Source organism: Erpetoichthys calabaricus, chromosome 1 (genome assembly GCF_900747795.2).
Source record: "Erpetoichthys calabaricus chromosome 1, fErpCal1.3, whole genome shotgun sequence".
Lineage (NCBI taxonomy): Eukaryota > Metazoa > Chordata > Cladistia > Polypteriformes > Polypteridae > Erpetoichthys > Erpetoichthys calabaricus.
The window spans coordinates 39,126,914-39,150,172 of record NC_041394.2 but is presented as its reverse complement, the minus strand read 5'-3'; the positions used below and the strand labels follow the sequence as shown (position 1 = coordinate 39,150,172).

At 41.3% G+C, this 23,259-nt stretch overlaps 1 protein-coding gene across 4 annotated transcripts; it reads right to left on the bottom strand.

The window, feature by feature from the left end:
* Positions 1 to 5,677: 5,677 nt before the first annotated feature.
* fahd2a (fumarylacetoacetate hydrolase domain containing 2A) lies at positions 5,678 to 23,171 on the bottom strand. 4 transcript variants are annotated; one of them, XM_051919862.1, is made up of 8 exons: positions 23,049 to 23,171; positions 19,254 to 19,492; positions 18,915 to 19,131; positions 18,536 to 18,595; positions 18,217 to 18,376; positions 15,715 to 15,823; positions 11,000 to 11,087; positions 5,678 to 6,003 (listed from the first exon to the last, which is right to left on the bottom strand). In XM_051919862.1, exons 2-8 carry the CDS (start codon positions 19,487 to 19,489, stop codon positions 5,941 to 5,943), a joined length of 933 nt encoding a protein of 310 aa, XP_051775822.1. In that variant the 5' UTR covers positions 19,490 to 19,492; positions 23,049 to 23,171; the 3' UTR covers positions 5,678 to 5,940. The 4 variants fall into 4 exon arrangements, with proteins under 4 accessions (XP_051775822.1, XP_051775813.1, XP_028654047.1 ...); XM_051919853.1 differs by having other exon boundaries at positions 19,254 to 19,451; positions 23,049 to 23,158; XM_028798214.2 differs by lacking the exon at positions 23,049 to 23,171 and adding an exon at positions 22,828 to 23,041.
* Positions 23,172 to 23,259: the final 88 nt, after the last annotated feature.

Below are 23,259 nucleotides of genomic sequence, written 5' to 3'. Positions count from 1 at the left end.
ACAGTATTCATTTTTAAGATGAAATGCAGCAAAATATGTTGATTATATTATACAGCTAAAACTTTAACTTCATTTAAATAATCTGTATTGTTAATAATTAAACGTGAGGACACAGTGCCGCAGCGCTAGCTAGTTTAGGGATTGTTCCTGCATTGCGTTGTATTCTTGCGCTGACGCAACACTGGAAAGATAGACGGATAGAATAATTAAACATGTACTACGAAGATATTTCGATGTTCCTTAAAAGTTTTGAAGAATCGGCGTTCTAAGCTTACAGATGGCTTAACGTCTATTACAGAGCTGATTGTGTGGCGATTGGGTATTTGGAAAAAGAAAAGTAAGGACAGGAATTGGAGATTAGTACGTTTGAAAGACACAGTACTTCTGTAATAAATTATTTCATCGAAGGTCGCACATGGCGCAGCAACCCTCTTGCGTGAGACATGAACAATCACTGCGCCACCGTGTTCCCATGTTTAATAACATGCTTTCATTCCTATCATCATGAAAATGATATCACGTATACATCTCAGTAGTTTAATTATTCAGAGAGCTGTAATATCACGAATGTAATGGATTCTGTGTGCTGTCGGAGAAAGAGAAAGAACGGAAGCAGGTAGTGATTCACACACAGAGCACATAGAAGATCAAATACAGAACAAAGCATTTAACGTGCTACTTGAGAAACTAGTAAAATAAACGATTTTAAGATGAAGTTTATGATGTTCTACTTTAATGGCAAAATAAACTACGTGAAATCTCGAGATTAAAGTTGACATTTCGTGCTTTTTTCCCCACTGTGTGTCTATTTTTTTTTTCTGTACCCTAATAAGCTTTCATATGACACTCAGACGGTGGGCTACGACTCGCCTTTTCATGGCGACTTTGATATGTGATTTCTTTTTTATTTCGGGCACTCTGCGACTTTGTGAACTTGGATCTTTCGAGTTTCTCCGACACTCTGTCACTCGATCAACTTTCTTTTGTTGATTATACCACTGTTTAAACCAACAAATAGTACGTTTTTCCTTTGCCTCCACTTGGTATTCGCTGAAATTCTTATATTTTCCCCTGTGCTTTTCCCATTGTCTTTTCACAGAATGCTATTTATATTGATTTGCATATTGAAAGAGGCGTAATTCTGGGAGGAGTTGGGGCGGGACAGAAGGCACGTGCGTTACTTTTCACGCTGATCGGGATTTATGTAGTGGAAGAACGTGAAAGTATGCGTGCGCACAGATTCCTGCATCTGGATTTTTCTGTGCGTACGCACAATCCCGCTTTTGTGCTTACGCCATGTTATAGTGTGAGTTCTACGCACGGCGTTATACATGAGGCCCCTGGTCCCACACTCTAATCAGCTAATTAACTCAAAACACCTGCAAAAGCCTTTAAATGGTCTTTCAGTCTAGTTCTGTACGCTACACAATCAGGGGGAAGACTGCTGACTTGACAGTTGTCCAAAAGACGACCATTGACACCTTGCACAAGGAGGGCAAGACACAAAAGGTCATTGCTAAATAGGCTGGCGTTCACAGAGCTCTGTATCCAAGCACATTAATAGAGAGGCGAAGGGAAGGACAAGATGTGGTAGAAAAAAGTGTACAAGCAAGAGGGATAACCGCACCCTGGAGAGGATTGTGAAACAAAACCCATTCAAAAATGTGGGGGAGATTCACAAAGAGTGGACTGCAGCTGGAGTCAGTGCTTCAAGACCCACCACGCACAGACGTATGCAAGACATGGGTTTCAGCTGTCGCATTCCTTGTGTCAAGCCACTCTTGAACAAGAGAGAGCATCAGAAGCGTCTCGCTTGGGCTAAAGACAAAAAGGACTGGACTGCTGCTGAGTGGTCCAAAGTTTTGTTCTCTTATGAAAGTAAATTTGGCATTTCTTTTGGAAATCAAGGTCCCAGAGTCTGGAGGAAGAGAGGAGAGGCACAGAATCCACGTTGCATGAGGTCCAGTGTAAAGTTTCCACAGTCAGTGATGGTTTGGGGTGCCATGTCATCTGCTGGTGTTGGTCCATTGTGTTTTCTGAGGTCCAAGGTCAACGCAGCCATCTACCAGGAAGTTTTAGAGCACTTCATGCTTCCTGCTGCTGACGAACTTTATGGAGATGCAGATTTCATTTTCCAACAGGACCTGGCACCTGCACACAGTGCCAAAGCTACTAGTACCTGGTTTAAGGACCATGGTATCTCTGTTCTTGATTGGCCAGCAAACTCGCCTGACCGTAACCCCATAGAAAATCTATGGGGTATTGTGACGAGGAAGATGCATTACGCCAGACCCAACAATTCAGAAGAGCTGAAGGCCACTATCAGAGCAACATGGGCTCTCATAACACCTGAGCAGTGCCACAGACTGATCGACTCCATGCCACGCCGCTTTGCTGCGGTAATCCAGGCTAAAGGAGCCCAAACTAAATATTGAGTGCTGTACATGCTCATACTTTTCATGTTCATACCTTTCAGCTGGCCAGCATTTCTAAAAATCCTTTTTTTGCATTGGTCTTAATTGATATTCTAATTTTCCGAGATACTGAATTTGGGACTTTCATTAGTTGTCAGTTATCATCATCAACATTAAAAGAAATAAACATTTGAAATACATCAGTCTGCGTGTAATGAATGAATCTAATATACAAGTTTCACTTTTTGAATGGAATTACTGAAATAAATCAACTTTGTCATGATATTTTAATTTTATGACCAGCACCTGTATGATATTTGTAATATTTGATTCTTTGCAGGTGGTCTTAGCCCTCTAAGAGACACGACCACTCAGACATAAGCTTGTGGTTTATCATTTTAGACTATTTGAAGGTCAGTGATTAAGAATATGATGTTATTTTTGAACTATTGCTATGGATGTAACTCTCTGGACTTTGACCGGTGCCTGAAAAATTATTCTACTACAGTCTAGAATATTTTGAGTTTAAACATTTAAATTGAAGCTCCCATTTTATGTTTATTATGCACTTCTACCTCAAAGTTCTTCTCCTAGTTTACATTCATAAAACTGCATTAGTGTTAGATTTACAGTTGTAAGAAAGAGAGATTTGTGTTGTTTTCCTAATTTTTTGTATAGTTTGCTCTCTAAACTTTCTTATGAGAATTGACGATGAGAAGAATCGACATTAGGGCAAATGGCCCACAATGCTGAAGGGCTGCAGCTACTTTAATGTCAGGCTCACCAGTGATGCCATCACTAAGTAATTGCTTAAATAATGAGAAAAATCTGGAAAAGTGGAATGAAAATCTTCTAGAGGAAAAGAAAAGGAGTACTTTGTTTTTATCGTATTTCCATGTTACACGTGTGCTGCAAATGCCACACTGCTGTGGAAAAGAAAAGCTAACTAAAAAACAAAAACGATTAGTTACTGATAAAATGAGGCACTGGCCCAAACAAAAACCTGCAGCCATTTTCTCCTCAGGACTGGGATAGGAAACCCACTGCCCCTCAGCCCTGGGGTACCACTGTAACTTTGGGTTTTCATTCCAACCAGTTTCACAAATAAATGGTCGTCTTTTTTCTAAATGATCTCATTGATTAATCATTGTTTCTTCTTTAATAGTATATTTACATGTAAACACAATTCAGAATTTTTTTTTTTGCCATATCTTAAATGCAGCCTCAGAGATATCCCAGCTCTAGCGAGTCCAGGCAGGAGAAGAAACCCTGGAGCCTAGTACTTCTTCTGGCCAGTGGGTGGCAGCAGAGACTACACCTTAGGAAGAGCTGGGCTCTTATTGTCTGTGATGGAAGCTTTAGTTTGCAGCTTGGAGAAAATGGCACAAATAATTGAGGGTTTTGTCCCACAGCCTTCATGTAGCAGAAAAATGCTTTTTGACAACTGTGAGGGCATATCTTCACCTGCCTGTTCTGGGACTGATGTCTTGATTCCTATTATATTAAATGTCTTAAAAGCCTTAACAGGTAAAACTACATTTCCCGTGATGCAAGTTGTGCCATACGCTGCCCGCTCAGACAAACAAATTAACAACAAAGTTGATGTTTTAATAACCGTACACCCAGGGCAAGAAATGTAGGCTTCAGTCTGTAAATGCAAAAGGAGGTCATACTGCAGAGGACATCTGCTCCTTAGAAGGGGAAGTGGCTTCAGTTTCTTGTCATGTCACCCGTTCAGTGAAGTTTGTTCATTTTTCTTACATCAGCATATAATTTTGCTGTGTACACAGATTTGTTCATTTGCTCTATAAACGGGTATCTTTAAGATGCTTCATGGCGTTATGAAGATAACATTTGAAACGGCCCCTTGTGGACTTGAAACTGACAGTGAGGTCAGAAAATGATTAGAGGCGAAGTATGGCATATTTCAGTCTGTCCCCAATGATAAGCCCTGCAAAAATTCCCTTGACAAGTTATTATAGATATTAGATTTTTATTTTCCTATGGTAAAAGGTTTAAAATCCAGGGCGTATATAAACGGCGCAAGTCACTTTTCTTAGTATTTGTGAGATAGCAGATTATCCATGTGGTATTTTGTTGGATCCCAGCTATTTTTCAAGTCAGTTATTTCTTCACTATCGTGGTATATATTCATTTGCCACATAAAATTGTGTGGTAAAGTGAAGCATAAAGGTATTTTTAACATTTATAATAAAAAAATACCTTGTCTGAAGAGTACAAAGTGTCCATATGGATGCTAGAAAAATCAGGAGCTTCTGACACAAGGGAGGATAAAAAAAACCCAGCAGACTCGCTTTGAGACAATTTAAAATTCCCAATTAATGATCACTGGAGCCATGGTGGCGCAGCAGTTGGCACTGGTGTCTCTCGGATCTAGGGCCCTGGCTTCCAGTCACGTACCCCCGAGTTGCTTGTATATTCTTTGTCTGTGCCTTCATCCCACATTCCCTACATGTGTTTAGTATGTTAACAGATTCAGTTTGGTGATTTCAAACTGGCCCGAGTGGACCTTAAAGTGGACTTTCACCCCATTCAGCGTTGGCCTCCGATGATACCACTGCAACCCCTAATTGATGAGTGTGCGAATATTATGTAATTCGCCTAACATGCACAACTGTGGAGAAGCAGTAAGAATGTGACTGGGCCTGGGCTTTGGATGGAGGTGCCATAAGACAGACGCACGCACCACTTTGCCACACTAACCTCACATGCATATGCGAAGAACATTCGAAACACACCCAGACGGTAACTGCGCTAGGCACTTAGCCTTGAAGCTATGAGGCAGACCAATGCGAGTTTATAAGCAGCTGTAAGCTTTCCTAAGTTGTTCTTCTTATTACTGGTAAAGCAGCACTGCGTCTCCTAAAACAGTAATGTCCACATGCTTTACGGACACACACACTGTAAAGTGAGCCGCCTCAGATGTTACTTGGCCCATGTACACTCTTTCTTATATGCCAGATCGGCAGAAGGCTAAACACTGCTTTACAAAACTGACAGTCCAGACATTTGCTATTATGTTTATGAATATTATCAAGCAACCACGAGAACTGTAGGTGAAGTGGCCTACTGACTACGCCACAGAAATGCAAACCAGAATGCTCCTGGCTCATTCCTCACCCCGACGCTTACTGATACTCTCACAGTGGATATACAAAGACAGCAGGACCGCAGGTTTGTCATTTGACCTGTTAGGCCAGTTTAACAAGAGCTTTGAATGACAGCTTATTACAAGACCGGAGTTCAGCTTCTAAATTTGCATTTATTACATTTTTCATTAGGAAAAAAAAATCATTATTTGCTCCTTGTGTGCTCTGATATGAAGGCAAAGGCAGAGATTTCCTCTGATTAGTGATGATTACTTCAAACTCGGACAGTGATTGGGTTTAGAACTGATGTTCTATATGTGATTGGAGACTATAAATGTGATCTTTTGTTCCTGTAAAATGTCATTTCAAAAGCAAAGTATTGCACAATTATGCAATAAGCTGCTTCAGTTCTTCTTCTACACCACTCTGTTCTGGATGAGTCCAATTTCCTCAATCTCACATTCCACCACATCCCCTTTCTGGAAAAGAGAGTAGAGATAAAAGTGTTAAATGATAAAGAAACATTCACAGAATTGAAATGTTAAAAAGAAGCGACAGGAGGACCTCATTTTTATCAGCATACTGCTACTCCAGAGATAGAAATGACGAGTCTGAAATCGCAGTCTTTAGCCAAATAACTTTAAGGCATAATCTTGGTTTATAGGGTCATTAATACAAGTTGCACTTAATTACAAATACAACTCAAAATTCTAATGTCACAATTATTCATTTGTCTGCTTTGCCTTAATAACCAAACACACACACGTCCTCACCCCTAAATCACATATCCACAGGCCCACCACGTGTGCGTTACCTGCAGTCATCATCACTACGGCTGACAACTTCCACCACATTACTATTTTCCAACAAATGGAAACTTAAAATGCAAAAAGCTTGCTGTACACATATGGTGTCAGGTGAACAGTGCATTCACGCAAAGCTGTTAATTCCTAGTAAGACAGAATGATTTGCTGCCAAGAGTTTGCCACAGGCATTACTAGGTTGGTCCTGTGCGCTGTCATGAGGTGGCTGTAAACCTGGATGGGGCACCAACACGAGAGAGGCAAATGGCCTGGGGGGGGGGGGGGGAAGTCTGCAGTAAGCAAGTGACCAAACCGTGGGGCTAGCATGGCTGGCCCACTAACTGAAACTAGACCAAGGAGGGAATGTCAAAGGAGGAAGCGGCTGCTGGAGGGCACAAACCCCAGAAGCATCACGTAGTCCAGCGCAGACTGCTCAGGGGCTGCCAATGGTAGACGCAGGGTTCTGGAAATGGTTGGGAGGTAAAGGGAGTCACTTATGGTATCAGTGTGTCAAGCAAGGCTGACAGGTTTAAAACTTTCATTGTTCATTTCAGGGCCAGAGAGGCTGCTGTTTTGTTGTCCTCCCCAAATTGGGCCCAGTAGATGTTAGGAATAACCGTGAAAGTCGCTCTGCAATGCTTTATTATCAGTGCTTTTGCACCACCCATCACTACGTTGCTGTATTGCTTTTCTGCGCCGATACACTGTATGATTATAACTTTTTTCCCCTGTTTTGTATTGTTCTTTCAGACTATATACAAATCAGTGTTTATATTATGTGTGTTTGTGTAATATATTTTTTTCCACATACAGTACATACACACATATATATATATATATATATAATTTGTAGACAGACAAGGCATTACTAGTGTGTATACTGGCTATTACTGCTTGACACGACTGAGTTTTATTTTAACATTCACATACGACTACAAAGCCCCATTTTCAGCAGCCACTCCTCAGTGACCTAATGGGTACTCCCTTCACTTATCCTTAACTAGTCATGTACAGTAAACCCACAAGCCAATCAAAAGCAATACTTGTATATTTTGTCCCCACCTTGTGTTGAGCCACATACAGTGGAAGGCTCAGAGCTGCCCAAATGATTTATAGGCTATGACTGAGCATTTATTATCATCCCATCCTAGCTGGGTGTAAAAGACAGAATTTATTTCCTGCTACAGCTCATCTTTATGCTTCGTTCATCGCAAAGCTCGAGTCAGATCACAGTTTTGACGATTGAGAATGTCGTGTCTGATGAAGGGCTTGATGCTACACTGGATTTGTAAATGCTGCTCTTAGTGTAACTTTAAAGCGTTGCTGTGTGCAGTTTTACATTTTCAAGCATCATGGGTTCAATTACCATACCGACATGCTGTCTGCTGCACGTTCTCTCCATGTTAATTTACTGAGCAGTGCTCTTATTTTGTACTTTGCCTTTACTTTAAGTTTCTAAGCATACCTGTTAGTACTGTCACACTGGGCTTTTGCCCCTCAAAGTTTCATGTGAGGAACTCCCTGCGATGTCACTGTATCGCTCCAGTTATGTTGTTGATTGAACGACCCCCCCCCCCCCATGCCAGTGGCTTGTTCACAGTATAATCTCCCCACCCACTGCCAAAGGGATCGATTGTGCAATGTGATATTTTTATTCTGTTTTTAATCCCCTCCCCTACAGGAGGTCAGAAAGAAGTGAGGTGTTAAACAGGAAATCCAACTGAAGAGTGGTGGCGGTGTGTGTGTGTGGTTGGGTGGTCAGTTTGGGTTAGGATTATGAAGCGGGTACAATTAGGAATGGGTAAGAAATCTCACCGAGCTCTGTTGATCCCTTCAGTGGCATTGAAAGGGATGGGGTGGATTACACCCTGAACAAGTCTCATGTGCTCACATCCCAGACGTGGCTGAGAAACACCAGCTTAGCGGTATGTGTCTGTAGAACTAGCTCTGCACTCAGGGCTGCCAGGAAAGACGCCGTCCCCACCCCGTAACCCAGCACTGGAGGAAGCTGCTATGAGCATGTATGTACAGTGCATCCGGAAAGTATTCACAGCGCATCACTTTTTCCACATTTTGTTATGTTACAGCCTTATTCCAAAGTGGATTAAATTCATTTTTTTCCTCAGAATTCTACACACAACACCCCATAATGACAACGTGAAAAAAGTTTACTTGAGGTTTTTGCAAATTTATTAAAAATAAAAAAACTGAGAAATCCCATGTACATAAGTATTCACAGCCTTTGCTCAATACTTTGTCGATGCACCTTTGGCAGCAATTACAACCTCAAGTCTTTTTGAATATGATGCCACAAGCTTGGCACACCTATCCTTGGCCAGTTTCGCCCATTCCTCTTTGCAGCACCTCTCAACCTCCATCAGGTTGGATGGGAAGCGTCGGTGCACAGCCATTTTAAGATCTCTCCAGAGATGTTCAATCTGATTCAAGTCTGGGCTCTGGCTGGGCCACTCAAGGACATTCACAGAGTTGTCCTGAAGCCACTCCTTTGATATCCTGGCTGTGTGCTTAGGGTCGTTGTCCTGCTGAAAGATGAACTGTCACCCCAGTCTGAGGTCAAGAGTGCTCTGGAGCAGGTTTTCATCCAGGATGTCTCTGTACATTGCTGCAGTCATCTTTCCCTTTATCCTGACTAGTCTCCCAGTCCCTGCCGCTGAAAAACATCCCCACAGCATGATGCTGCCACCACCATGCTTCACTGTAGGGATGGTATTGGCCTGGTGATGAGCGGTGCCTGGTTTCCTCCAAACGTGACGCCTGGCATTCACACCAAAGAGTTCAATCTTTGTCTCATCGGACCAGAGAATTTTCTTTCTCATGGTCTGAGAGTCCTTCAGGTGCCTTTTGGCAAACTTCAGGTGGGCTGCCATGTGCCTTTAACTAAGGAGTGGCTTCAGTCTGGCCACTCTACCATACAGGCCTGAATGGTGGATTGCTGCAGAGATGGTTGTCCTTCTGGAAGGTTCTCCTCTCTCCACAGAGGACCTCTGGAGCTCTGACAGAGTGACCATCGGGTTCTTGGTCACCTCCCTGACTAAGGCCCTTCTCCCCCGATCACTCAGTTTAGATGGCCGGCCAGCTCTAGGAAGAGTCCTGGTGGTTTTGAACTTCTTCCACTTACGGATGATGGAGGCCACTGTGCTCATTGAGACCTTCAAAGGAGCAGAAATTTTTCTGTAACCTTCCCCAGATTTGTGCCTCGAGACAATCCTGTCTCGGAGGTCTACAGACAATTCCTTTGACTTCATGCTTGGTTTATGCTCTGACATGAACTGTCAACTGTGGGACCTTCTACAGACAGGTGTGTGCCTTTCCAAATCATGTCCAGTCCACTGAATTTACCACAGGTGGACTCCAATTAAGCTGCAGAAACATCTCAAGGATGATCAGGGGAAACAGGATGCACCTGAGCTCCATTTTGAGCTTCATGGCAAAGGCTGTGAACACTTATGTACATGTGCTTTCTCAATTTTTTTATTTTTAATAAATTTGCAAAAACCTCAAGTAAACTTTTTTCACGTTGTCATTATGGGGTGTTGCGTGTAGAATTCTGAGGAAAAAAAATTATTTAATCCATTTTGGAATAAGGCTATAACATAACAAAATGTGGAAAAAGTGATGCGCTGTGAATACTTTCCGGATGCACTGTATGGTCTTAGTTTATTCCAGTCGTGAAATGCAAGAAAAAAGCACCAGCACCACCACAGAAAACAACAACACACTGCAGGGCAGTTGCAACAGAAGGCAGGAGATGAAGTGTGAATTGCAGCACAAAAACACCAATCTAGTGTACAAAACGTAACGTTGCACTGTGTCTTGTGATAAACAAAAATTGTTTCAAGGACTGGCAAGAAAAATAATTTTGAAACCTCAGGTCTGGATGAGTACATAACTATTATATGTATACAGTTACAAATTCTTGTTATTTCAGAGTGATGTGTTTTTCACATGTACATTTACTTACAGTATTTGGCTGACGCCTTTACCCAAGGTGACTTCTAACATTGATGATATGATCGGTTCCATTTCTGTTTTGGTTTTCCAACTGCAGCACAGGCAGGTGAAGTGACTTGCTCAGGGTCACACAGTGGTGGGATTTGAAGCCACAGCCTCAGAGTCCCAAGTCTTAACCTGTACGCCACTCTGCCTTTTACATTTCTACAATTGCTACAGCAATACACGTTAAGGTGCAAGAAACTAAATATACTGCACTTGGTACAATGAAAGCTGACAGATTGGGACACTTGACTCCAGGGTCGTGCATCACAAAGGTCTTTTGGTTACGGACTGTAAGACGCAGGTCTTTTGGAGAGAAATCCCTAAAGCACCAAACCTTTTGTGTTTTATTTACCTGACATTGGTGTAGTCGAAGGTTTTTAATCATAAAGGCATGTGCATCTCAAGGGGATGTTTTTGATAAAATATATGAACTCTGGAAAATAAGTGTAATTTATGTACTAAGTTTTATCAAAATCAAAAATGGTGATGCAAGAATTTTTTTTGAAAAAACTGTACAATTAAAATGCAATGACCCTCACATGACAAATAACTTTTTTTAAAATTTGCATTGTATTACTTGTAATCTTAACAATTACTTGTTGATTTAAAAAGCAATACCAAAGTGAGTGAGGTGAAAGGAAAAAAAAAAAAGTACCTTAAGGAACACTGGTGGTTTTCTAAAGACGCCAACTCCTGGAGGTGTTCCTGTTAAGAAGACGTCTCCTGGATAAAGCGTGGTGAACCTGCAAGTTTCAAAATCACAGAAAGTGCTGTTTACACTCCAAACCTGAGCCAATCCCAGTATGTTCACTTTACAGTCGTGCCTATCATATGTAGCTTAGGGTGGATTGTGTAAATATTACTTGCCAAATTCTTCAAACGTGTGATGTTGCACACTCTGATATCGGACACTCTGAATAGTATCAGAGACTTGTTTTAGATGCCAGATTTAAAATGCATTTGTTTAGCTTATGAATCCCCGATGTGTAGCTTTGTTCAACAGCAGCTCTAGATTGGCTGCTTCTGAGTGTGTGAGTGAGTGAGTGAGTGAGTGAGGGCTGTTAAAAGAGGAGTTCACGGTGCCACTGGCACAGGCTTGGACTCTTCTCAGTGCTGTAGTGGAAGATGCAGGTTTAAAGAAAAATGGATGGATAGAAGAGTCAACAAAGATACCTAAATATGTACAGTGCACAACACACTCTCACTGATAAGCTGGGGATTCTTTTTACAGATTCCATTTAAACAGGATAATATATACCCCAAAAGTATGCACAGGTCCTACCAAAACAGTAAATGCGGGGGAAAATGTACCCCTTGCTTTTCATATAGTATTAGGGGCTACATTATGGCTGCTACCAAAAAGACCCACAACCTTCTGATACACATAATACATACAACTATTTTAAATTCAAAATGTTATACAAATATTAGTTCGTTCTAGTCATCCATTTAAGAGGATGTTATGAAAAGGAACTGGGGTTCAAAATTGATGAAAAACAATTCCTTACAGGTAGGCCTGTCCTTCGAGGCCCTTAAATTGCCTTACAAGCTCACATGGTCTTTCATAACTCACAAATCTCCCACTTCCATTTTGCTTTAATCTGTGGTCATACAGAGACGTCTTTGTCTGTTCTGTTAATATGTTCAAATACCACAAAACTTGACAGTCATGAAGCTGTTACATTTTGGCTGCCACTGCAAAGTCATATCATCTTATGACGTCATTTGTTTGCCTTTGTCACTTTCCGAGTAAAAGATCCATTTCTCCTTTTTAGGTCATTGCTGCTGCTGTGTACAGTAGATAAGCACACATCTCTATATAAGAATTGCACACAGTCGGTCCTTCAAGTGAACATACTTAATACACAGTACTAGTATATATATTGTGGCGCGCGGCTGGGGGTGGTACCCAGCCGAGATGCCCAGGAGGAACGGAGGAGGGCTTGTGCCTCCTCCAGACCACGAGGGGGCGACCGCCCTGGTTGTGTTGGGGGCCACGGGTACACAGCTGGGAAGCTCAACCCTGTAGTTGTCCCGTAGTCACCGCCAGGGGGCGCCCCGATGCCTTGGGAGCCCTGGACCTGGGGGGGGGGGGGGGGGAGAGGATCAGGGACACCCGGAGGGCTTCTGCCACATGGGGGTGTGTCAGCGGAGGCTTATCAGGAAGCACCTGGAGCCCATCTGGGGGTGAATAAAAGGGGCCGCCTCCCTCGATTCAAGGCTGGAGTCGGGGGGAAGTGGACGGAGCGCGGAGGAGTGGAGGCGGTCTGAAGACTAAAGGCATTGTGTGTGTTGGCCAGGACTTGAAGGGGTGATTGGTGCTGAGGCACTGGGGTGTGCTCACTAACTTGTAAATAAACGTGTGTGTGGTGAAAACAACATGTCTACCTGTCTGTGTCCAGGCTGGTTCCCACAATATATATTATATACACACACAGTGGTACCTCGGTATACGTCTGCTTTGGAATAAGTCCACCTTGGTATACGTCCTGTTTGGATGCGAAACATTTTGCTTGCTATCTGACCTTTGTTTGGAATACAACTTGCGTGCTACAACACCACATGTGGTATAGCGGGTCCGCAGTTTCAAAAAAAAAGGGCCAGGTTTTAACCCGTATAGCCGTGTCGTTCTCCGTGGGCGCGACTGCACAACCGAGGGGAAGTTAATGAGGTAGTTGGAGCGAGTCACACCTGCACAGGTGGGCTGTGGGATCGTGAAGAGTGAGACTGCATTTTTAACCTCGGATTTATTTATTGTTTTTTTATCCCCACAGAACACTTGTTTTTATGGATATTTATTAAATAATTATTTATTGAAACCAGATGCACTGCACTTTGTTTGGACACTGATTTTTGTTTTAAATAAAAGCACTTAGCATTCTTGCACTATCCCCTGGCTTCATTTGAGAATTGTCCTCATTTGTCAGCTCATCTCGGTGACATTAACGACGCTGTCGGGTTCAGGACTCCCCGTAAGGACGTATGGGAGCGTGAAGCGGACCTGCATCGTCACACCGCACGCTACCCTACGCTGCCCACGAGCGTCTGTACGCCAGTTGCTAGCATTTAGTGAACAACCCGCGCTATAACTCTGTGAATTTTCATGTGATTTTGTGTTTTTTTGCGTAAATTTGAATTGATTGTTGAAAAGTACGAAGGTGGCATGCATATCCGGGACATGGCTGCTGCATACCGTATGGCGAGAACAATGGTATCTACGAGTGTGAAAAACAAAGACGTTATTAAAAAGTAAAGTGAGGTTAAATTTTCATTTATTTCATCTAATGGCTTTTGTATTTATATATTTTAGTATTAAGCAGTGTTTAAATTATTTTATAAACCCCATCAATGTATAATATGCCAATAACAATAGGATTTTTTTTCATGGGAACAGATTAATCATTTTCCCTTTATTTCTTATGGGAAAAATTTGTTTGGTATAAGTCCAAGGATCTGGAACGGATTAAGGACGTATACTGAGGTACCACTGTATATATAAATATATAAAAGTCTAAAGTACTGCGTGTGTAGTATGTATGTATGTTCCAGCATCACTTCCAAGCGGCTGGAGCAATTTTCATGAAACTTGGTACACGTTTCTCATTGGTCGACTAAAAATATTTTAGGGTGAAATCAATCCTAACCCACCCCCTTCTAGGTAAGGTTTGGGTGCTCTTGCGGTCTTGTATGTGTGTTATCATCCAGTTGACACTCGGAACGACCACCAGAGGGCGGACTGGAGGTGACTGAAAAGCATTCTTTATGTTTGAGCGCCACCGTGCCCCTGTTGCTTTTGTAATTAAATAGAGTTGGCCGGTTCAGAGCGTCAAGTGGATGATAACATACATACAAGACCGCAGGACAAGCACATTAGTGAGTCTTCATTGTTTGTTCATTAACAAACCGGGAAATGCTGGGTATTTCTACTAGTTTGTAATAAACAGAGGCATTGCAGATTACATTTGATAATTCACACAGCCACCTTCTGCTCTTGTCTGCACTGATCAGATCACGGTGCGTTTGAGGGCTGCTCTACAGCAGACTCTAATAAAGAGCAGGATGAACAAATGCCCATAGATATACCTGTTACTCAGTGGGTCAAACAAAAAAACTAAATTAACTTCACCTTGAGGTTCCTTCCACAAAAAGTTAATTTAGGGATGTTTGTAAAAGAAGAACAAAGTCCAATAAACGGATTCCAATTTGAATTTCAGAACTGTAGATAAAGCATTGTGGACCTGCACTTGTATCATCAGCTGACTCACAACCTTCAACACTTCCAGTCCAGTTTTCCTCCCACACCCCCAAGGATGGCCAGGTTAGGTTACACTGTGGAGGACTGGCACCTCAACCAGGGCTGTAACCAATGCAGCCATAACACACTCCAGCACCACCATGACCCGAACTACATCAAGCTGGGTGGAGAGTGGTATGCTAGGCTGCTAATTAACTTTGGACATCATAAGGTGCACATGTGAAACGCCATGTATGTGTTGTCAAGTTTCTTTAATGCCAGTGTCCCACTACATCAACAATCTTTTTTTTTCTTCTCTTCAACAGAGAAGCGTGAGGTGCATAGGCTGCTAGATGACATCGGTCTCCATGCCTCATTCTAAAAGGACCTGTGTTTCCAGAAGCTCACGTAGCAGGGTTTATTCCTGTAACCCTTCCTTTGGCTCAAGGGGTTTAAAAAAAAAAAAAAGATGGATGTTCTTTGGGAGAAAGTGTTCCATGTTGATGGACTTTTACAAAAACATTTAGATTGCTCTTTCCAGAGAACACCCACCTGTGTTATTTTATTGATTTGTGCCTGATTATCACTTTTTTCCTTATCTGCATTCCTAGCTTATTTCTCTGAGCGTCTGAAGGCTTTGTTCATCAAATTTTCTGCCTCCATAGCTGTGCTTTGATGCTCTTTCTTCTTAGTTATTGTCCCGCTTTGTCACGGGTTCCACTGGTGTAGTGCTTTTTAATATTCTGCCTTGTGAAAGATTGCATACATTTTGATAATATATTTTGAAAATTGTAACAGGACAGCAGGAATAATTAGCAATAACCAACAATCCACTGCCTAAACATGCAAAAGTGTGTAAGTACAGTAACCTTTGAGTAACTACTGTGTATATACTAACTACAAAAGGAATACAGACATTGAAAACAGAAAAAAAACGTTTTTAAATATTAATAAAAGAAACTACTTTCTTCTCTAAATGTATTTATGTTTACTGCCTGGATAATCTGTTACCTTGTACACCCAAAATTGTTCTTGTATAAATAATGTTTTTGTATTTCTTCAGAATGCGTACAGTTCATCCTGCATGGACATTTCTAGTTTCTCACTTCTGCTACTGGGTCTTTAGTGGTACTTACTGGGACATCCAGGAAACGAGCTTCGCTGTTTTAAAGATCATCTTGTTGGTATTACTGTCCTGAACGACTTCTCCATTGACTCGGCAGCAAATTTTCAGGTTGTGTGGATCTGGACAGACAAAACGGTTAAATCGTCCTCGAAGTAAGAATGTCACTCGACTCTGCACATGTGATAATACTACGACTGCTGTACAAGATGCTTTAAAAACAAATAAATGTTAACTTCTACAATACATTATGCTGTCACTGCTTTCAGAACCATATTTTAATAGCTATTATACATTCTGCTTTTAAAACACTAGTATTGATTATGAAATAGAAACCTTTACCCAAGGTGACTTATATTTATCTTACATACATTTTTACAGTGGAGCCCTGGTGGATAAACAAGTGACTTGTTCAGGATGTTCACTTAGACGTACTGTAAGTGGCAAATGAACCAGCAACTTTGTGGTTTAAAACAAACTTTGGCAATTAGTTTGCTAAAAATGCATGTATACACACAAATTTCAATTTATGTTTTTTTAAAATCAATTAAATTCAGTTTCAAGCTTGATTTCCTTGCATATTCATAGAGTACAATGAAATCCTTGGATCTCATGACCACATGTAACAGCCACCGTAAAGTGACATGGGGTGAGGAGAAGTTTAAGGGGACAATAATACAGTGCATATGCAATATGGTCCATTACAATAAATACTGAAATTATATACAATACAGTAGACAAGATATGCAAATGAAGTCTAAAATGCATGTATCTATCCATCCATCCATCCATTATCCAACCCGCTGTATCCTAACTTCAGGGTCACGGGGGTCTGCTGGAGCCAATCCCAGCCAACACAGGGCGCAAGGCAGGAAACAAACCCTAGGTAGGGTGCCAGCCCACCGCAATGCATGCATCTATGAAAGAGGAAATAAAATACAAAAGGTTGTGGTATAAACATATAAATATAGTAAAGGATTTGTACATGGGGCATGGAAGTGGTAGTAATAAATACAAGATACTGTCAACATATAATACACTAGTGGAAAGTGAAAGAACAACGGCAGACGGGATCGAGTTTGGAATGCTGGAAAACTGTATGAAAATGTGGTAAAGCTAAAGGGCAGAGGAGGGTGTGATCAAAGGTCTATAGTCAGGGGAGCACAACACAGTTTTTGGAAGTTTCCTCTTTCTTATACATCAAAACACGACATCCCTTGGAACTCTACTGTACACCTTTTCCAGATCTATAAATGTCGGAGATAACTTGTCTTTTCAAAATACTACATCTAACAGTCTCACTCAAATCCCTGCTCCAGAATATTGTGACTGTACTTTCAAACACTGCTACTCAGCAATTTCCTAAAGTTGCACTTTCTAGCCCCTTCCTGTTTTGAAGGACGAGGCTGTGGCACTGGTCACCACTAACAGTTTCTTTTTCTTCTGTCGACGTGCTTTTAACAGCTGAGGTGCCAGCTTTGAAATTCAGAGCAATGCGACTGGACAAGGACTTTGAGCCTGCCTTTTTTATAGAGTACATTAGGAAAACTATCCATAAATGGAGAACAGCTTACTAGAGAAAAACAAGAATAAAAATCCGACAATCATGGCATCCTCATTTTAGATCTGTTTTCTTAATTAAACTAAAAGGACACTGCAAAACTGTAAAAGTAAAAACATGGGACGAGAAGGTGTAGACATTTAATGATGTAATGATAAACACTTTTTGGTTCTAGCAAACATAATGGTGTTTGTGTGTATCTTTTAATTTGCACTTGTCAGTATTCAGTTTTGCACACATATTTTTCACACAAACTAAAGATTAAAAGCAAGAATTACACATTTTGTGGTAGTGTTGTTCACATCTGTTTGACGTGATCACTGCCTTTAATCAAAAATCTGACTTCTACTGCCTGGAAAGGTTGCCTTTATCAGCCTCCACTTTTCCTACATTTAAATATAAAAAGATCAGGTTAAAGAGATACACACAAAGTGTTACGCTTATACAGGATTACACCGATGGTGGAAAGGTAATATAGTTAATAATGCAGCTGCTGCTTTAGAGCTACGCAAACTTGGGTCTGATTTGACTCTTGGCCTTGTCATTCTCTGCACATGAGACTTCTGCACTCCTCTCTGTTTAACTCATCCTCCTCACACAGAAAGGCTGCCAGCCGACCCAGGAACTCGAGTCAGTAAGTGTGAGCCTGCACAGTTGAGCTATGGCAGAAGTCTCTCTGGAATTCTAACAATTTTCAAAGAACTGGTCAGATATGAATATGTATGATTATGATGAGTGTGATGGACCGACCAGTGTTCCATCTTGCTCTACTTGCCCTGCCAAACATTAACCAGGTACTGGAATAGCAAACAAAATACATAACCACTGACGGTTGGATAACTGCTGTCAATTACAAAGGAAATTAGATTTCCTTCAAATATAGCAAAAACAAAATAAAAACCATCGTATCTGTGACTAACTACATGTGTAACATGACAACTAGCCCGGGCTCACCTGACAGAGCATCTGGGGTAACAAGTGCTGGTCCAAGAGGGCAGAAGGTATCAAACGTTTTGCTCAGGAGCCACTGCTTCCCATTCCGCTTTTGCCAATCGCGTGCACTGACATCATCTGCCACAGTGAAACCAGCAATGTAGCCGAGTGCATCCTTTTCCTACAAACGACAGAGCTGATCAGCACAAACAGACTTTCTCCTGTGTATTTCAAGCATCAAAACATGGACGGAGTAACAATGTCTCCTATGCTCTTTAACTTCGGAGACTGAGCCAGATGTCACATACAGTACGTATTCGCAGATCCTTCAGATTCTTACCTCTATGTCTTTTCCTGTTTTCCCAATCACAAAAGCGAGCTCGACCTCCCAGTCCACTTCCTGTGGGACACAACATGCCAATCCAGTCAAAGCACCTCACTTATAAAACATTACATGACAGGCACTGCTTCTCTAAACTAGGATGGAAAATTAGCTTCTTCCAACCATTTTTATCCAGACCAAAGTTTATTTTAAAATGCAGCCAAGTTTTTTTTTTTTTTTATAATTGCACCTATCAAGACTGTAAGATAAAGTAGCAACTAACTTCAGAGTTCACGGTCATATCCCGTACTCCACACTCCTTGAGTCACTCAGCTATAAAAAAAACTCCAGGAAGGAGAAACATTGAAGGATGCCGGAGCTCCCAAAGCATACTTACGGTGGTCACTGCTGGGTATATGATGTCATCATATGGTCCCACAATGCAGCTGGAGAACTTGTTGAAGATAATGGGCTCTTTTGGCAATGGTACGTTCTGCTCCCGGCAGTGGTCTTCATAGTTCATTCCCACACAGACCACCTTGTCAGGATTTGTGATAGGCGAAAAGATTGAGACTTGACTGCGTGGCACTACATGCTGACCACTGCCTAAAGCTCTGCGTTAGAAAAAGCAACCATCATGAGAGCCACAGGAGATGAGACCAGATAATTGCAAAAGGCAAATCAGCACCTTGACATGACATTATTTGTGATTAGCAAGACAGCCAAGATCTTTCACCTTCTTGCAGTCTCCATTCCATGTGCTCCCATTTCCAGGAGTCCCCTCATGGTGTGTGGCAATGTGGGATCAAAGGCGTTCAGATCAATAATATTGCCCCCATTGCTCTCCTCCACTCCAATTCTGATCTGCTGAGGTCCACCCTTGGGCTGAAATTGGACTAGCCTCATGGCACCAGAGAGAAACCGCCTGCCACTTCTGTGCAAAAGGTAATGAGAGATTCTTTTCACGATCATCTACTGCAGAAGCAGGAGAAAAAAATATATATATATATTTACATAAATTGTATGCATTACACACACATACAGACATGGACTGTATTAGACCGCAGTACTTTAATGTCATGTTTTCATACAGATACAAGATAACACTTATGAAATAATAAAAGCCTATAGTAACAAATGCTGGACAACAACAAACAGTATCAAAAATGTCCATGAAAAAAAATCTGATGTTACTTGAGACACATCATCTACATGTCAAGTCATCTCCGTGTATACTTACAACATCTCAAACACACATACTTTTCTAAAATATTGTTAAATAAACCACCACTGGAAAGCACTCTTGTAGATGAAAATGGAACGTGCTCAGAGGCATCCGAGCGTCAGAACTGAAGACCTGCCTCTCCGCCATATTCATTGGTCGCAAGTCCAGCCCCGTAATAGCTTATGCATTGGCTAATGTTGCACTTCACGTGATGTCAATAAAATAAAAGAGTACACTAGGAGAGGAATACAATCAAAGATTAAAAGTTAAAGTGAATGAAAATATAATCAGGAGGAGAAACTTTTTTTGGAACACTGTAAAACGCCCCAGCGCCCCTTTGCTCAGGACCGTTGGGTGTCAGAGTGCAGGGCCACCCACTGGATTAGGCCCCTGGAGCAATATACAGGCTAAGGGCCTCGCTCAAGGGCCCAACGATCCCTTCAGGAATCAGCAACCTTCCTGATCTGAGGTGCTTCAACAGGCAGAACGTCAGCTTCACAGACTGGCGACAGATCATCTAGCAGAATTCAACAACAACAATTGATTTCTTGCATAGCCCAAACAAATCACACAAGGAATGCCATACTGGGCTTTATCAGACCCGTTTTTTGAAAGCCTCCCCAGCCTCGACTTCCTAAGGAGACAAAAAGAAACTCATTAAAAAAAAAAAAAAACCCTTGTAGGAGAAAAAAAATGGAAGAAATCTTGGGAAGAGCAATCTGGAGAAAGACCCCCTTTGAGGTACTTCAGTTGTAGCTCACTGCTTCAAATTGAAATGTAACAACAGCAGGCAGCTCTGCAATTGAAATGCTTGGTAGCATCGGAGAATATCCCATTCAGGAGAGCATTACTGAAGGTGCTTTATTTAATATTTTATTTAAAAAAACGTACTTGAAACATTGAGAGCACAAGAATTGGTGGACATGACACGTGGACTATGTGGCACAAGTAACGTCACATTTTTTCATGTACTGTTTGCTGTTGTCCAGCGCTGAATGCAGTCAATTGCTTATTATATCAGAAACTTGTCTCTTTATTCTGCACGTGAATTTGAGATCAAAATTGTTTCTTACCAATCACTACAAACTACATGGTGTAACATATAAAAAAAATCATTTTTAGATGGAGTAATCCTTTAAGTGACTAGTTTAATTGTAGGCTACACTATGATGTGCTTACTATGAAAAAACAACTTTGAAATAATTTAGAACGCAAATGCTTAACAGTACTGTAAACCAAAGACACCACCACTAAATGTTCTTTCTTTCATTTATGGCTCTCAAACCTGAATAATAACAAATTACTTTAAATTAATATGAGGTCTATTAAAAATAATACATTAAGAAACTGACAAGTATAAGAATCAGCAGCTGTATATCTCATTAAATGTCAGTTATATAAAATAACAGTTTCCTTCAAATCGAATACAGTTTTAGAATACTAAGTAGCGTGGTGTTGAATTGCCTTTAACCCTAAACACTAATTATAGTTATACAAGGTGACTTACAATATTTTGAGAGATACGATTGGCTCTATTTAATTTTGCTTTTATTCCAATTGGAGCACAGGCAGGTTAAGTGACTTGCTGATGCTCACACAAGTCAGTAGCAGGATATGACCTCACGGCGTCAAGGTTTGAGGTCCAAAGCCTTAACTTCTACACCAAACTGCCTGCCACAACACTAGAATAATAACTATGAGGACATCATTTATCTGACTCATTTTTCTAGCTACGTTTTGCTATTCATAAATTTTTTAGTTTGATAGTTCGTGAAAGTGGAAACAAAACCTGGATGGGGCAATAACCCATCACAGGGTACACATTCGAGGCCAGTTTTGAGATTCCCGTTATCCCAAAATGCACATCTTTGGGATGTTTCAAAGAAATCACAAGCAGACACACAGAAAACATGCAAATTCAGTACAGACAGTGACCCAGGCAGGGGATCTGAACACAAGACTCGACAGTTTAATATGGAGATGCATCATCACTTAACGTGATTCTGGCCCAATCATAGAACAGCTTGGAGCAATAATCAGATCATTCATCAACAATTCAGAAACCCGCATTATGCACTCCAGGAATGGAAAAAAACTGGTCCATTTGTGCTACGGTGCATGCAATCAATCTGATCATCAAAAGTTACATTTTACTGTACAGTAAATAAAGACCTTCTCACAAATGTTAGCCCATTGAGCAGACCACTGGCCGGTTTATATGGTGTTCTCCATTTGAATCACATAAAATTCTTTTTAAAATTATTTTTAAGAAACTGAATCAGCTATCATAAGACATGAGTGCCTGGTGATAAACCATTACGATTTACACCTTGGGCATCACAGGTTGTCATTTAACAATTTTGAATTCTACAATCTGCACTTCCAATTCCTGCAGGATTTGTTCATCCATTATTTGGACTTGCTTTGCATAATTCGTAGCCACATAAGTCACAGCCTTTCCCCAAGAGCATCAGTAAAAGGCAAGAAGCAAACTCTGATGAGTCACCAGCCTTCTCACAATTTACCAAAACATCTGTCTTAGGCACATTAGGATCAAACTCACACACAGGGCCAGGGATATAAATCCACCCGCAGCAGTTAGGCTGCTATTGGCTTTACCGAGGACCACCCCCCAGCAAAAATGATAAACTATTACATACTTAAATTGATTACATCTTGCCTGAAGAAGGGGCCTAAGTTGCCTCGGAAGCTTGCATATTCTAATTTTTTTAGTTAACTAATAAAAGGTGTCATTTTGCTATAATTCTCATTACATACTTAAAACATCAAATTAAATGCAATTGCGCAATTATAAATGCGCCAATACGTTAAAAAGTAAAATCAGAAAACAGTCCTAGGATTTTAAGAGGAAAAAAACACCTGACAGGTTTCTTTTAAATGCAGGTACTGCTAAAACTGAACGAAGAATTATGCAACAGTGTTCCGTGCCGGGGATAATACTGCAACGATGCAATCCGACACTCCGGCCCTCCAGCATGGACTTTTCCTACCACTCACTGCATTTCACGTAAGGGGTGGAGAAGGTTTTAGTTAGAGAGGGAGACCATTTGATGTTTCGTCTCACCAGTAATTCGCACAACACTTTATATTCCCATATAATTCTTGGCTGTTCCCAAATTTGTCTCCTGGATTTGGATTTCAGGCCCTTTCTTTGCCCTTTGAACGAGAGGCAATGTCGTAGCGATTTTGGAAACAGCGAATAGCCTGCAGTCGGACTCTGACCCTCCGGTTTAAGTCATGTGTTTCCGGGAAAAAGAACTCAGATCTGCACACTCGCCAGCTCACCTTCCCTCTTTATAGCATGCACAGTTGACAAGAAGCTTACCAGTTAATATGTAAAAGCCGGTAGCTTTCTTATTCGAGGGAAATATGCCAAACATACTAATCAGCTGAAGACATACAGATTACACGCTACAGTACGCAAAACAGTCAGTCAATCGAAGCTCAGGGCTTGGCCCTACAGCCAATCGAATGGGCCCAGCAAAAGAAGGGGGCG